At 50.5% G+C, this 15180-nt stretch overlaps 2 protein-coding genes across 3 annotated transcripts; one reads left to right on the top strand and one right to left on the bottom strand.

Moving 5' to 3' along the window:
* Positions 1937–7570, top strand: LOC8067264. Of its 2 annotated transcripts, none has more exons than XM_021451775.1 (9): positions 1937–2760; positions 2848–2928; positions 3009–3130; positions 3604–3795; positions 3877–3974; positions 4695–4840; positions 4928–5075; positions 7019–7087; positions 7160–7570. In XM_021451775.1, the coding sequence occupies exons 1-9, from the start codon at positions 2183–2185 to the stop codon at positions 7253–7255; spliced, it is 1530 nt and encodes a 509-aa protein (XP_021307450.1). In that variant the 5' UTR covers positions 1937–2182; the 3' UTR covers positions 7256–7570. The 2 variants fall into 2 exon arrangements, with proteins under 2 accessions (XP_021307450.1, XP_021307449.1); XM_021451774.1 differs by having other exon boundaries at positions 3877–4109.
* LOC8054157 (protein NRT1/ PTR FAMILY 2.11) lies at positions 7899–14418 on the bottom strand. The gene is made up of 3 exons (XM_002464023.2): positions 14177–14418; positions 13826–14043; positions 7899–9687 (listed from the first exon to the last, which is right to left on the bottom strand). The coding sequence occupies exons 1-3, from the start codon at positions 14337–14339 to the stop codon at positions 8287–8289; spliced, it is 1782 nt and encodes a 593-aa protein (XP_002464068.1). The 5' UTR covers positions 14340–14418; the 3' UTR covers positions 7899–8286.

Raw genomic sequence — 15180 nt, 5'->3', positions numbered from 1 at the left:
GGTGGTCCATGTTTCTGCGTGGCTTATGTCTCAGAAATCATTGGAGCACTGGACAGTTATCGTTTGGGCTTCTATTTTTTTGGCTTTTGGCAGCAGTGCATCGGCTTCCAGCGTCTCGCACACCACAGTGATCGGTTTGGCCACGGGAATGCAGGACAAACATGCGTGATCGTTATCACTGTATCACTCTTCCAGTTTACTATCGAACACAATCACCCAATGGAAAAGGTCGAGTGCCATTTGGAAGAGCTTGGGACTTGGTTTTTTGTATTCGCGACTCTCCAATAGGAGCGAGCGCGGGCGCAGCGCATTGTTGACCCCCCATCTCCATGAGAGCCAGTAGCCCTGCCACGAGTGTGTTTGTCGGTTTCAAGCACACCAGCACCACTTGGTTTGCACTGAGGTCCTCCCTCTCCCTCGGCGGCCCATCGGCCGCCAACGCCAACCGAGTCCGTACAGAGCTCCAGGGGTGGGGTGGTGTGTATCTGAGCGAAGTCTCACTCTCGACTCTCGAGTCTTCACCGCCAATAGCTTCGCAATTATCCTATGACCTGTGCGCTGGCATTTGGATATACATGGCACTAGATTTCGTTATTCTGTTGTATCTCATCATAGGTAAAAAAAAATACAGAAAAATAAAACTATCTCTCGGCGTAAATTTTCCGTTTGTACTACTATATGAAAACTTGTATTGCCTCCACAAGCTCCAAGACAGAACTACAAAAAGACAAGCTATGAACGTAGTGATTGTCTTGTTCGCTTGAGCTTATCAGCAATTCAGCAGTGTTTTTCCTCTTACAACAAATCAGCCAACAATACTTTCTACCACGGCTTACGAACAACGAAATAAAAAAAACTTATGCTATATTTATGTCGATAAATGTTGTTTATTAAATCTGTCATTTTAATGCATTTCATTGTGCTTTAGGATTTGTGCTACAACTGTTTATTGGGAAAAAAATCTGAAAGATTTAACCATATAAAATCTATCGATAGATAACTTGCTAAAGATAAATAGATGAGTGTAATATGGAAACATATCTTGTTAGCTTTAACCCTTTACACCACATGTGTTTGCATTGTGGTCACGAGTAAGTTGAGGCGAACCAGAGTGAAATTGCAAATAACATGTGGACCAGGGGGGGTCATTATCATCACCTTATATCACCACTCTATCCCTACAGGGCATTATTAAATCAGGCGTGCCAAATCGAAGGTGCCTGACCTTGCGGGCCGGATCGAACCGACACGTGAGAAGTCCACGTCCGGCGACGAGATTCGCCCCGAAATCCAAAAAGTTTTCAAGATTCTCCGTCACATCGAATCTTACGGCACATGCATGAAGCATTAAATATATACGAAAATAAAAAATAATTACACAGTTTGTCTGTAAATCGCAAGACGAATCTTTTGATCCTAGTTATTTTATAATTGAACAATATCTATCAAATAAAAACGAAATGCTACAGTAGCGAAATTCGAAATTTTTTCCGAACTGAACAAGGCCCAAACCAAAAGCATCACGAGATTTGCTCTCTGTCACAGATGTCGCCGTCCCCCGTCGCCGCGGCGGGTGTGCCAAAACCGATCACATCGTTTCCGGATCGAGGGCCCCGGGTGATCCATCCCTGGCACTGTACTCTCCTGTGCTGGTAGCCACGAAAACTCTCCAGCCCGCGGGGGGGGGGGGGGGGGGGGGCGCAAAAGTTCCGCGGCCGAAAACTGATGGAACTCCAGCTCCTCACGCAGCGCGCACGAGGGCAAACCGCGGAACTTGCGCATACGCGACGATTGCGGGTGCGCCGTGCGCGAGACGGCGAGAGCCACTCGACCGTTCGGCGTGGGGCTCCGGGCCGCAGGAGGCTGCGTGCAGCCTGCAGGCTGGAGCTGTAGCCAGCGCAGGCAGCGCGGTCGGTACGGGCGAGTCGGCACAGCGCGCCTGACCCTGACGGCTGCGCCTGCTTGTGCTTGGGCGAGCGCGCGTTGGCGTCGCCATTCGATTCGATTCGCACGAGGCGCAGAGCGCGGGGGGGATTGGCATTGGCTCGCCACCTGCTCCTCTACGCCCCTCTCCTCCTCATCTTCCTCTCCCTCCCGTCGCGCTCCCTCCTCCGCCTGCACCTGCGCTTCACTTCAATTCTCATCCTCGGCGAGCGGGAGCGCCGAGAGAGATGCGACCGCGATGGCCGCACTCGTGCCCTCGCTGCTCCTCCCAGCCCCAGCCCTGATCCTACCCGCGCCACCTCGCTGCTGCCACCCCCGCCGCCGCTGCTTCGCGCCCGCTCCGCTCGCCGCGTCCTCCTCCTCCTCCTCCTCTACGTCCCCGCACTCCAGGCAGCCATACTACCGCCGCCGCGGCCGCCGTCTCCACGACGCCTCGAGCCAGACACCGACGCCTGCGCCACGCCCGTCCTCCCAGCCGCAGCCGCGGCCGCGCGACGCAAATGCCGCCGCGCCCCGCGCTCGGGGCCAGGAGGAGCTGGAGGCGGCGATCTACGACTTCATGTGCCGCTCCGCCAAGCCGGGAGCGTTCCCCACCCGCGAGGAGCTCGTCGCGGCGGGCCGCTCCGACCTCGCGGCCGCCGTCTCGTCCAGCGGGGGATGGCTCTCCCTCGGCTGGTCGTCCTCCACCGCCGCGGAGGGACCCGACACGATGGCCGCGCCGCGCTCATCGGGCGGGGCCCACCCTGATTACCCGCCCGAGACGGGCGTGTATTACCGTGGGGACCTAGTGCCGGGCTCGGTGGAGGACTCCGAGTGGTGGGTGACTGGGATTGCTCTCTGCTCCGCTGTGCTCTTCTATGCCCTCGCGCGATGCCTCGCTGAATTTCGCTGTCTGCGTTGCAGGGAGGAGGAGGAGGACGACGACGACGACGAAGAGGAGGAGGCGTCATCATCTGGGCGGGAGGCGGAAACAGAGGAGAACAGGTGGGTGCCTGCTGAGGCTCAAAACTGATCCAATCACGTGGTGTTCTGCTGGTTAATCATGTTATTCACGGCTGTTGCAGCGAGATCAGGTTCAAAGCAGGAATCGAGGGGATGCTCACCAGGCTGCAGAAGGATAGGGAGCGAGCGCGGCCACCTCCACGGAGTAGTACCCACGACACACAGGGCCAAAGTGACGATGATGGTATGTGGGTTTAAATTCTCAGAGACTATGCAGGAACATAACTTGTTTCTAATTGTGCAGTTTTAGTAGTACTTCCTTTGCCAAACTCTATGTCGTGATGATTTGTCGGTTGTCCATTTAAGGCTACAGAGCAAACATAACCTTTTTGTCAGCCAATGAGCCAAGTGAAAATTGAATATTGACAGCAATTTATGGTTATTCTGTGATCCATCGTATCACGGATGTTCATGTTGATGTTCACAGTTTGCACCGTTCACATTACTATTGAAATTTTGACTAATTGCAAAAGCACCACTGAGTTATTTTGTTTTGTTCTTTTTTCTTTGCATCAACACAAGGTTCACAGCAGTTAGTTTCAGCCTGCCCTCAAGTGGACTATGAACTACAAACAACTGATTTAGCTTAGCTACTGCATTTCATTTTTGCATATTTAACTAAAATGACGCAACTATGTTGCGTATGTACAACTTTAGCTGGCAACAGTGGCGCACCTAGTCATACAGCAGCTGGTGGCAGGCATATTCCAAGGGTACCTGAGAATGGAAGTGTCCATGGATCTCATTCTCAAAATGGAACAATAGAGGGCAACAACACCTTACAGAGTTCGAGCGATGATGCATGGAAAACATGGACCCTTGGCAAGGGTGGTTTATCTCATTTTGAAGGTTATATATGTCTGCTTCTCATCTTTATTCTATAGTGCATCATATTTGTTACATAATTGTTGACATATTTAATTTATGCAGCTGCTGAGGTCCTACCTACTGAAAGAAGAAAATTATCCCAACATGGTGACATTGCGTCTGTGCAAAATGACGTTCAAAGGTCATCGAATGGTGTGGCTGTAAGTGATTATCCTAGTGATGGTGTTGGCACTGAAAGAGATGAGATACATTCACGTCTTCAAACTCTGGAATTGGACCTTTCTGCTGCTCTCAAGACATTAAGATCAAAATTTGATAAAATTTTATCAGATGTGGTGTGTATCTCTTCAAATTATCAAATTCCTGTTTAAAAAGTTTTATTGCGTTCACTTATCTTTACTTGTTCTACAGTTGCTAGGCCTTTAATTGACTATTTGCTGTACACCAACAAACCTAACTGTCCACCCACACATAGAGTGCCATCAGGGGAAGCTTCTGATCAAATCGTGTACACTGTGATTAATGATATCTTCATGAAAACCTAACTGTCATTAGAAGATAGTGCAAGCAAATGTACAAATGATTGCAGTTGACAGTAGAGGATGCTCCCTTGCAGTGTTGAATGTTTTCTCTGTAGTTAGCTGCAAATCAGTTGATTTTTCACGGTTTTCAGAAGCGCAATATGGCACAATATGCCAACAGCTCGTCAGTAATAACCTCAAGAAATTGTTAATGTTTCTAGAGGCAACGTACTTGCCAGCTGTATTCTAAATATCTTGTTTACTTTTCCACTCAAATGGTGATAGAGCAGCTGTCTAAGTTATATCTCTGAGATGTTTCTCATCTTGATCTTATTAATGGAGGTTATATTTGTCTCTCTAAACAAGCAGGCTTTCTTAATTTGTTGTTTATTTTTTCAGTCAAATAGTAATGGAGCAACTGTGCTGGATGACATCTCTGATGATTGGGAATTTGAGGAGACAAAGGTAATGCAAGCTCAGGAGGAGCTAAGATCAATCCGGGCTAAAATAGCTGTGTTAGAAGGGAAGATAGCACTTGAGATAATGTATGCCCTCACATTGATCATCTATGCTTCGTATTCATCTCATTCTCTCCTACTTACTCTATTATAAATCTGCTATCACATCATCAGTGAAAGGAACAAAATAATTGAAGATAAACAAAGGAGGCTTGATGAAGTTGAGAAGGCACTGAGTGAGCTCCGTACTGTTTGTATTATGTGGGCCAACCCTGCTTCAGATGTTTTAGTGGTTGGGTCCTTTGATGGCTGGACAAGTCAAGTAAGTGCCTACTCCAATCTATGTCGTAAAAACTGAAAAATTACCAAGGAATTACAAGATATGTGCCCATTCATAGATACTCTTTTTGTTGTTGTGGTCATCCTTAGTATTCTATTATTCTAACAAATATAGGTGCTGTTAAAGAGATGATGCTTATAGCCTCTGGTAGTTTTTTTCGTGAACATGTCTCGTACATGTTTCATTAAGAGGAAATGATGGTGTTTGTTACAAAAGCGCCTTGCTACTGTCGAGGATGGCGAGAGGCAATCCTAGACCTCTAGAACGCACAACCATCTACATGATATTACATAGAAAACGTGAGAACCACGACATTGAAGGTCTCTCAAGCGTTGAACAGAATGAGCAGGGCAGCCAAGCCACTATTTCCCATGGCAATCCAACAGTTACCTTCTTCAACCACCATACCGCGGTATTCCTTGCGGCAAAGAATGGCAGGCGCCAACAGGACAGACAAGATCAGTCGTTGTAAAAGACTGCTAAATGAAAACTTCTATGGCTGGTGTGTCCACACATCTCAAATGCATTATACCATAAAGGCAGTAACAGTGACTTGGATGTGGATAACTGGATACAAAAACCTCGTTTCAGCTACACTTATGTTGCATAGATGCACTTGTACCCTAAGCAACATGGCCTTCTAATCCCAAGGAGCCACCATGAAACCACATCAGTGGGTCAGCCTACAAAAAGGAGAAAAAACTTATAGAAGTAAGAGATTGAAAGGCTATTCCATGTGCTTCTGTCCAAGGACAGCATGTTGTGGAAAAATAACAATACTTGATATGTTCAGTTTAGTCATCATGCACTGTGACATTAAGGAATCCACAATTTCTCTTATGTGCCAATGAAACTGATAATGTGTCCACCTTTCTAGTACCTAGTCTTGGACCACTTGGTTTGGATGGCAGAATATTGCACATGGCTTCACCCTAGGTCTAGGCTTTATCACCTTTATTTATATTTGACCAATGTACTAATCATCAGTCCTTGTATTGTCACACTGTCAATAGTAACTAGCTGGATGCCCTTTGTAAGCGCATTTCTGTCTCACATTGGATGAAGAAATAACAATGATGGTAGATACAGCCTGCTCCACGAATTATCATGGAACTATTTGCTTTAGACACATATCATAGTTTCAGCTTCGATTTAGTTTTTTCATATTACTACTACTACTGTTCCTATATACAGATCATTTTATGATTCATACAGGTCAAACGTTTTTAACATTGACCATTACGTGATGAGTTAGGTAGATTGACAGCATAAGGTCTATGTTGGTAGATTCATCTTGAAAATCACTTCATAATATGTTTTTTCAATAACATATTTTCATAGAAACTGCTACTCAAAGTTCCATTTCATAGATTGTCAATGTCTAAGAACAACTTATATTTATAATTGGAGGGAGAAAGATTCTAACTATATGGGGTGCATAATTTATATTTCTGCTTTGAATCGTGTTTGTCCACACATTGTTAGCTTCATGATAGCGCATAGCATGATGCCTTGGTCACACTCTAGAATAAGAAATATATTTTGTTGTTTATTACTGCTGATTAGCAGCTGTATTGCTTGTGGGCAAGAACACTTATCTGTAGGACCACAGATCTTTGTATTGTTGTGCTGGATTTTTCAGACTTCCTCTTAATGGTCAGTAGGTATAGTGCTGAGTTCAATGAGGTTCACCAATCCATGTTTGCTGTCCTTGTAACTCGGGACTAAAGCAGATTTTGAACCAAAATTCATACTTTGATTCTGTTTCCAAGCAACAAATACAAAGTCGATATTTGCAAGTCATATTTACACTTTACTGCTGCATGATGGTATTCATATGTTTGAAAGATAATCCTCATATGTGCTTATTCCTCATTGCCATCTCATTTCTAAGGATAATAATCTAATTCTAAACATCACTGCAGAGAAAGATGGAAAGATCAGAAAACGGCATGTTTTCCTTAAATCTGAGACTGTACCCTGGTAGATATGAGGTAATCATCTGCCCTTTTACACCGAATCATCTATATGCTTACATCCTCTGATAGTTTTCAAATGTGCTCCAGATTAAGTTTATCGTTGATGGTGTTTGGAAGAATGATCCGCTGCGACCCACTGTGCACAACAATGGGCATGAAAACAACCTTCTGCTTGTCACTTGACTTGAAGTATGCACCCCAGTAGCATTTTTGTAGATCATTTGCCTAGCTCCTTCTTGGTATGGTTGATGCCAACTGATTAGATCGGTCCCTCCATGTAACTAATCAGCTTTCCCTTCAGTTTTTTCTTTCTTTTCTAGATAGGTGTGCGTGTGTACAACATAAACAGTGGGGTGTCATTGAAATGCGTCACCCTGTTGAGATAGGAGAAGTAGCTGTGTATTCTTGTCTCACATCGTTCTCCTTTAACAATGTTGTAATGTACATATGCTGTGAAGGTGGTCTATTATCGAAAATATTCAAAAGTTGTTTGCAGGAGTTACATTGTCGACGTGCGATGTTTATCTGCATCTAACCCCAAATAGGATGCAACTACCAGCTAGGAGTCGCCGGAGAGGTTTTATTTGCGGTGGGAATAATATTTCTTCCAGCCAAGGTAAAAACATCCTAGGGTCAATTTTATCTTTGTTGCCTCTGCGTACGAAGCTAGTACTGTATATTGTAGCTGAATTGCTGAACGATGACCAGGTACGGCATGAAGACCATCCGGAAGTGAACTTTGAAGGCATTCGTTTATCCAGGTCAGCGTCACAGAAGTGTGAAGACATGTCGTAGGAGCAAATGCTTGCAATCATAAGCTGGTAACTGAACTAAAACTCATTCAATCTTACATCCATTTGTATTTCAGTTTAACAACTTACAAGTTACAAGAAACCAACTCTTTTGTTTCTTTCTCCTCTTTCATCAGCCACTTGATCATCCTATAGATTCAAATGAAAGGACCAGTAACAAAAATATAAAGTAATAATAAACAAAAAAAAGAGAGGCGCCGATATCAAACAACTACTACGGTAAACACAAAATAATTATCATGACCTTATTCTAAGGTCCCTTTTTCTCCTGCTCTCCCAAGGCCATAGCATAATTACCCAAGCCACCAACCAAATTGCCATCAGGACCACATAGAGCTCAGAGCTAATTCATGTCTGCACCCGTGAAGTCGTGATCGTGAGACGACGGTCACCTCGGCGGATTTAGTTGCTGGCCCCCTTGAACCTGTACCACCTGGCGCAGATGACGAAGTAGATGAGGTTAAAGACGCCGATGCCGGCGATGGTCCAGTAGAAGAGGTCGAGGCGGCCCTTGTTGAGGTCTTGCGCCAGCCAGTTCTGCCCGGACCCCGTGGTCCGGTGCACGATGGTCACCAGGAAGCCGCTGAGGTAGTTGCCGAGCGCCAGGTTGCAGAAGGCGAGCGCCCCTGCCACGCTGCGCATGTGCTCCGGGATCTCCTTGTAGTAGAACTCGATCTGGCTGATGAGGTTGAATGCCTCCGACAGCCCCAGGATCATGAGCTGCGGCACCATCCACAGGCTGGACATGGCCGAGATCGCCCCGCCGGTGATGGTGGTTCCCAGCGTCGGCTGGCTCAGTGCGATGGCACGGCGCCGGTCCTCGACGATTGCCGAGATGACCATGGCCACGGTGGAGAGCGCGATGCCGATGCCCTGGCGCTGGAGCAGCGTGAACCCCTCCTCCTTGCCCGTTATCTTGCGGAGCTTGGGCAGCAGGAGACGGTCGTAGAATGGGATCCACAGCGTCTGCGCGAGCATGGCGAAGACGGTGAACGACGCGGCGGGGATCTGGAAGCCGCCGCGGCCGAGGTGGCGGTCGGACTGCAGCGCCGAGAGCACCACGTACGTGGACTGCTGCACCACGGCGACGTAGTAGATGATCCCCGTGGACCAGACGGGCACGATGCGGATGAGGCACTTGACCTCCTCCACCTGCTGTACGCTGCAGAGCCTCCATGGGTCGGCAGGCGCGGCGCCGCCGGGGCGCACCTCGTCCTGGGACGCCACGATGGCCGCCTTGTCGAGGCATCGGAACTGGTCCGTGTGCGCGAGCTTGGTGACGATGGCGCTGGTGTGCGGCGGGTCGAAGAGGTCCTGCTTCGGGTCCTTGGGCTGCTTCAGCGACCGCTTCTTGAGCGCGGCCGACAGCACCTGGACGACGCTGGTGAAGGGGCTCCCCTCGGGCGTCACACGCACGTAGAGGCGCGTGCCCATGAAGAAGAGCACGCAGGCCAGGAACATGAGCGCCGTCGGGATGCCCAGCCCGATGGGCCAGCTCACGTTGCTCTGCACGTAGATGATGACGGTGGCGGAGACCATCATGGCCGCCGTGAAGGTGAAGTAGTACCAGTTGAAGAAGCTGTTGATGCCGCGCTTGCCGGACTCCGTGGTGGGGTCGAACTGGTCGGCGCCGAAGGGCATGCTGCAGGGGCGGATCCCCGCCGACCCCAGCACCAGGAACGCGAAGGCGATGAAGAGCACCGCGAACTGGTACGACGTCGCCTTCTCGCAGGTCTCGCCCACGTTGCACTCCGGCGGGTGCAGGCTGTCCGCGCCGGCCGTCAGCGTCAGCAGGAACATGCCCTGGTGGTGGATGCATGGAGCCAACGAGTGAGCATGCATGCCAACATTTACATTGTAGAGTAGTATGTACGTACATTGGAGTTGGAGGGAGCGCAAGTTTGAACACGATGAATCATTTCCGTACGCATCGAATCGAAGAAGCAGTTATTACGTTATATCCGAATTTTTTTTAGCAAAAGTTATTATTAGAGAGAGAGTCACGAGTCTTTGGTCATGGGCTCATGGCCCACTCATGCTCCCTACATGTAAAGCCCAGGCCCGGGCATGTCCACTATGGATCTCTCCTCCTTTCTGCCGTACACGCTAATCCCCAACGGGCCCAACTCTGGCCTCGTAGCATTACCACATGCTGAAACGACAAAAACCTCATGCTCCGCCGTGGCCACTGCAATGACCCAACCCAACGCCGCCGGCACCAGGACAAAGTGTCACCGGCCAAGCAAACCAGAAGATTCGCGTTATTATGGGATCTAATTCGCTCATGTCATGTCATGGTGGAGATCTGAACGCGACGTCGAGGGCTGCTGTTGTCATAGTGAAGGGGGAGCCCTGCACGCTTGCCATGGTCTGCTCTCTGCTGTGTCACGGTCCACGAATGGAACGGGCAAACCGGACCGGCTCCGTCTCCTCGCCTCTCCGCTTGTGGCTGCGGGCTGTCATTGTGCAGCTACAGCTAGTTGTTGGCGGTCACTTCGACTAGACAGAGATATGTCCCGACTCCGGATAAGGTGGCCTGGCCGAATCATTTGGGCGCACATGGCGGCCACAACCCACATGAGAACACGCACAGCAGCTTCGTTCTCGTAGCATAGCCGCCATAGCATAGGTGTCCTCAGTGGAGTTGGAAATCCGTATATTTCCCTCGCAGCCGAAGTCCGCAGTCTGGACCTCGACACTGTGTATTTTTTTTACGAGATGGGATCCGGACACTATCATTTTGGTGGCCCGCATCACGTGCTCTGGCCGCGCCGCGCTGCTCCTAGCCGCCGCCCGGTCCAGACTTCCAGAACCCAGAGGCCAGACCCACACAAGCATTCCCCCGTCACGCGTTCCCACGGAGCCGCCGCTGCCCGAGCCCCCACCGACACATCCTGCCCAGCCCAGCCCAGCGCCCACCCACCCCGGCTCCGACGCCACCGCTCCGCTCGCCCGGCACCACGCGTGTGCGTGTCTTCCCGGTGCCGCGTTCCCCCCCCACAAGGGGCGTCTGTCTCGCAAGCGAACAAAACCGGCGGCGCGAGCTGAGGACGCCCCCCACGCGCGCGGCCGTGTGGGCAGTGGGGGCAGGGCACCGGATCTCCGGCCCCCACCGCACCGGCGGCCGGCGAGGTAACTAAACGCGCGGCTCCCGTCCGTGTGGGCATGCACCTGGGCCACGACCTGGCCAGGAAGCAGGAGCGCACCCACACCCGTGCCGTGCACTTCCCAAGTGGCGGAATTCCGTCGCGCACCCACCATGAAGGTGGATGAGCCCATGATCGACACCAACGTGTCCGTGACCGACACTAGCACCTACAGTACGTGGATGCCGGCATTGCACCGGCTCCGGTCCGGAACCGGCATGATTGATCTGCCCCATGTAGGAGTACACGTACTGGGTACCAGATCCATCGTTTTCGGCCTATCCGACGTACCCCCCGCACTGTCAGCATGGCAGACAACCACTTCGGAGGAAGCAAGAGCTTCGGGTGATTGTAAAAAGGGCTGATGTTAATACTAATTTATTATATAAGAAAAAATATTACTACTAGTTAACCTAAAAATTCTGGCTGAGCTAGCTTAGTTTCACCGGTCAACGATCTCCGATGGCTCCACCTCATGACTCGCGTGTGAGGGATTGTTTAGTTTTTCAAAAAATTTTGAGATTTCTCATTACACGAAACTTTAGATAAATGTATAAAGCATTAAATATATATAAAAATAAAAGTTAATTTGTAAGACAAAAAATTTCAACTTATTTAATTTATAATTATATAATAATTATTAAATACAAACAAAAATGCTCGAAACAGCTAAACAAGGCCCGTGTACTCCGCACAAGTGACTGTGAGAGATGGTGCGGTTAGTTGGCGGTCGCGTCGAGACGTATCCGCCTGCCTGCCCGGATAAGGGGCTGCTGCTGCTGCTGCCTGCTGGCGACGAATGGGATGGAATCGTCATTTGGCCGCGCGTGCCGGGCGTGACAAGCGCAAGGAACTTGTGCCGCTGACCGCTGTGCAGGCGCCCAGACCCTTCCAAACGTGCCGCGGCACCGCCGCCCCCACACCAAACTGTGCCGCACGTCACGGTGTGCGGCGCAGTGCAGCTGTACAGTGTATGTTCGATGGGTACGTGAGTGATGCCGATCGATCGATGAGAGAAACCAGCGTTGCGTTGGGTTGAAGCGTGGAAGTCTGGGTAGCTGGTGGTGAGACGTGTGTACGGGGCACAATGCAAGTCCACTTCGCGGCAGGCACGCCGAGGCAAAGGTGATCCTGATCCACCACCACCCAAACTTAATTTCGAAACACAGCTGAGACTGTTTTTTTTTTCTTTAATACGATGGGCATCTAGCTCTGAGGTCTGACTGTCGTCTGAGCATGCATGCATGCTCCTTGCGACCTTGCATGTTTAGAACGGGCCCAAGTGTGCGGCATGGGTGGATTAGGATGCCCTGCAGCAGGCTACTGATTGGGTCTGGGCAAGTGGCCATGCGCATGGATACGTACTTATAGAGTAGCTTGTACCTACTGAATAAACCCGTAATGTCAGCTGATGATCGACAGGATAAAAAAGCAGATGGGTTAGGGCACTACAATACGGCTTAGCGCGGCGCTCATCATGAGCGCTGCCGCTAGCTGGAGTATAATTAAGGGCACTTTGCCATGCTACTTTGTGGAATTAAAAGTGCAAAGTGCGTGATAATGCAGGGACACGCACGCGAGGCTAGCTACCGAGGCCAACAAACACTGATGGCATTTGTAATGAGCTCTGCCACCGTGTTGAATGACAGACAAGTCAATAAGCGCACTTCTTTTTTTTTTCAAAGATGCAGCATGGAAAGGAAGCTTCTGCAGGATGTGCATACGGAATCCTAATTCCTAACAACCATATATGCATACATATTTGGAAGATAAGACACAGGGTCTTTTCGCCATATCTAAATATGTGCACAATGCGAGCTGAATCCGTGAAGACTAATCGGTCGAGAAAACCGGACGGGGTATCTCGTCTCTCCAACACCACCAATATCCAACCACCAATTTGCCCCGTTATAAGACGCATGGTTGGTAGCTGTGCTCCGTCCACACTCTCTACACGTCAAACACAACTTCATCAAAACTGAAGACGACTGAACTCCCTCCATCTTCTAAACAAAGCACCGTTAATTAAAAAGAATCGCCTGAAATTGGGCTCAAACCGCACTTCAGAAAGGAAACCAAAATCACATTCGAACCGCCTGCATCTCTGCGCGCAACCAGCTTTGGTGGTGGTGGTGGTATCCAAGTCTTGTGATCAATAAATGGCCCGGAAACTCAGCTGAGAGCGATGACGACGCCGCTGACACTAGCTGATTAGTGTGGCGCACGTCGTGCTGTTTACTTAACTACGGCACTCCATCATCATCTCCACCACCGCACCCAAGCTCAGCTTCCAGATCTCCGACGTAGTACAGCACGTACTACATGGCGCATTCGTGCTGGAGTGGAGAGAGAGAGAGAGAGGAAGAAATTCTCTCGAGAAGCGATCACTAGCCAGTGAGCGAGCGTGCACGTGCGCGCTCGTCCCATGTGCCGCCCATCATCTTGTCCAAATCCAGCGGATGGAGAGAGAGGGAGGGAGAAACAAAGGAAGAACAGCTCGAGAGCGAGTCCAACTCGTGGCGAGCTGGGAGGACAGACAGCCACCACCAACCCCCACCGTGTCATCGCAAAAGCTGAATCTGATGAACCCGTCAACCACCCGCGCGCCCGCAGAATTCCAACCACCCGCCCACCCCTCTCCCGAAATCCGACTCGCCGCCGGCCGGCCTGCCTGGCTCGGGCCGGCGGCAAGGACGACGGACGTCGCAAATGAAGTAATAATAAGGTAAAAAATATATATATATATATATATATAGGAGCGAGGGGCCGGTGGAGGAGATTGCGGTGGTGCTTACGATGAGGGAGGCGACGGAGGCGATGGCGAGCGCGAGGTAGCGGCCGAGGTAGGCGTCGGAGAGGAAGGCGCCGATGATGGGGGCGAGGCTGGTGGTGCCGTTGAGCCCGTTGAGCAGCGTGGCCGCGTCCACGCTCCGCATGTGGAACACCTGCGTCAGGTACACCAGCAGGTTCGCCGACGTGCCCAGCGTCCCCAGCTTCTCGAACGTCTCGTTCCCTGCGCGTAGGATGGATGCGTGGGCAAGCAGCCGCGCGCAATTCAGTTTCACTCGCCACCACCACCACCTCCATTGCCAGCCACACACGACACGAGCGAGAGAGAGAGAGGAAATTGCCAGCGGCGCACGCACCGATGATGAAGGGCATGGCCTTCCAGCCATGGTACTTGACGGCGGGCCGCGGCGGGTGCGGGCTCTCCTCGCCGCCGCCGCCGCCGTTCTCCAGCTTGTCGACGTCCATGCTCTTGAGCTTCCGGGACACCTCCTCGTCGTCCCGCCCGCCGCCCACGCGCATTCTTTCCCCTCCTCAACGAGCTCCCCTTCCCCTTCCCCTTGTGGCCTCTCTCTGGCGCCTGTCAGTAATGAGAAGAGCATCATGCCTACCGGTTTATAAAAAGGCCTCCCCAATCCCACCACCCAGCACCCAGCAGCACAACACCACAGTAGCAGCAGTGGCGTTGCAGTCAGTCACGGGGTCCAGCTCCAGCAGCTGCTGATTTTTTTTAAATAAAAAACAATCCCCATCCACTACTCCACCACCACCCTGACTTATGTTTTATTACATCCATGCCCTGCTGAGTGTCTTCGTCTTCAATTTCGTCCCCCAACTTTTGAAAGCGACCTAGCTGGGGCGGGTCAGCCAGGTTGGGGCGATCTGAATCCACCATATTAGCTGCTGCAGACCTGCAGTGCTGCACTTGCGCGTATGGACGGAGTCTGGTGGTCACCTGTCGCTGTTAAGTTGGCAAGGTAGGAGAGGGGGGTGTGCCTTTGAGTCCAACGCAAGGCGAATTTCCTGGTGAGCAAGTGAGTGGCAACTGGCAAGTGGTCCTCAGTCGCCGTCGTCATCGCTGGTCGCGAGGAGGTCTTGGGGTTTTTTTTGGAACTGTTCGCTGGTTTCAACTTCTGAAACGACGATGCATCCGATCCCTACCGTGTTTTTTTTTCTTTCTTCCAATATAATCACCGCTAGCTGCCGTTGCCTACTTGATGTTGTGAAAGGCACTTCTCTGGCAGGCACGAGGAAGGGGATGGTTTCGGGGTAGAGCTGGGACCAAATAATCCTGAAATTCTTGATCCGACTGTCCTGAAATCCTGAAAGAGTGTACATTTGGAAGAAGAAGAAAAAAAAGACA

The sequence above is a fragment of the Sorghum bicolor genome, chromosome 1, assembly GCF_000003195.3.
Source record: "Sorghum bicolor cultivar BTx623 chromosome 1, Sorghum_bicolor_NCBIv3, whole genome shotgun sequence".
NCBI lineage: Eukaryota > Viridiplantae > Streptophyta > Magnoliopsida > Poales > Poaceae > Sorghum > Sorghum bicolor.
This window is presented reverse-complemented; position numbering and strand designations above follow the sequence as displayed.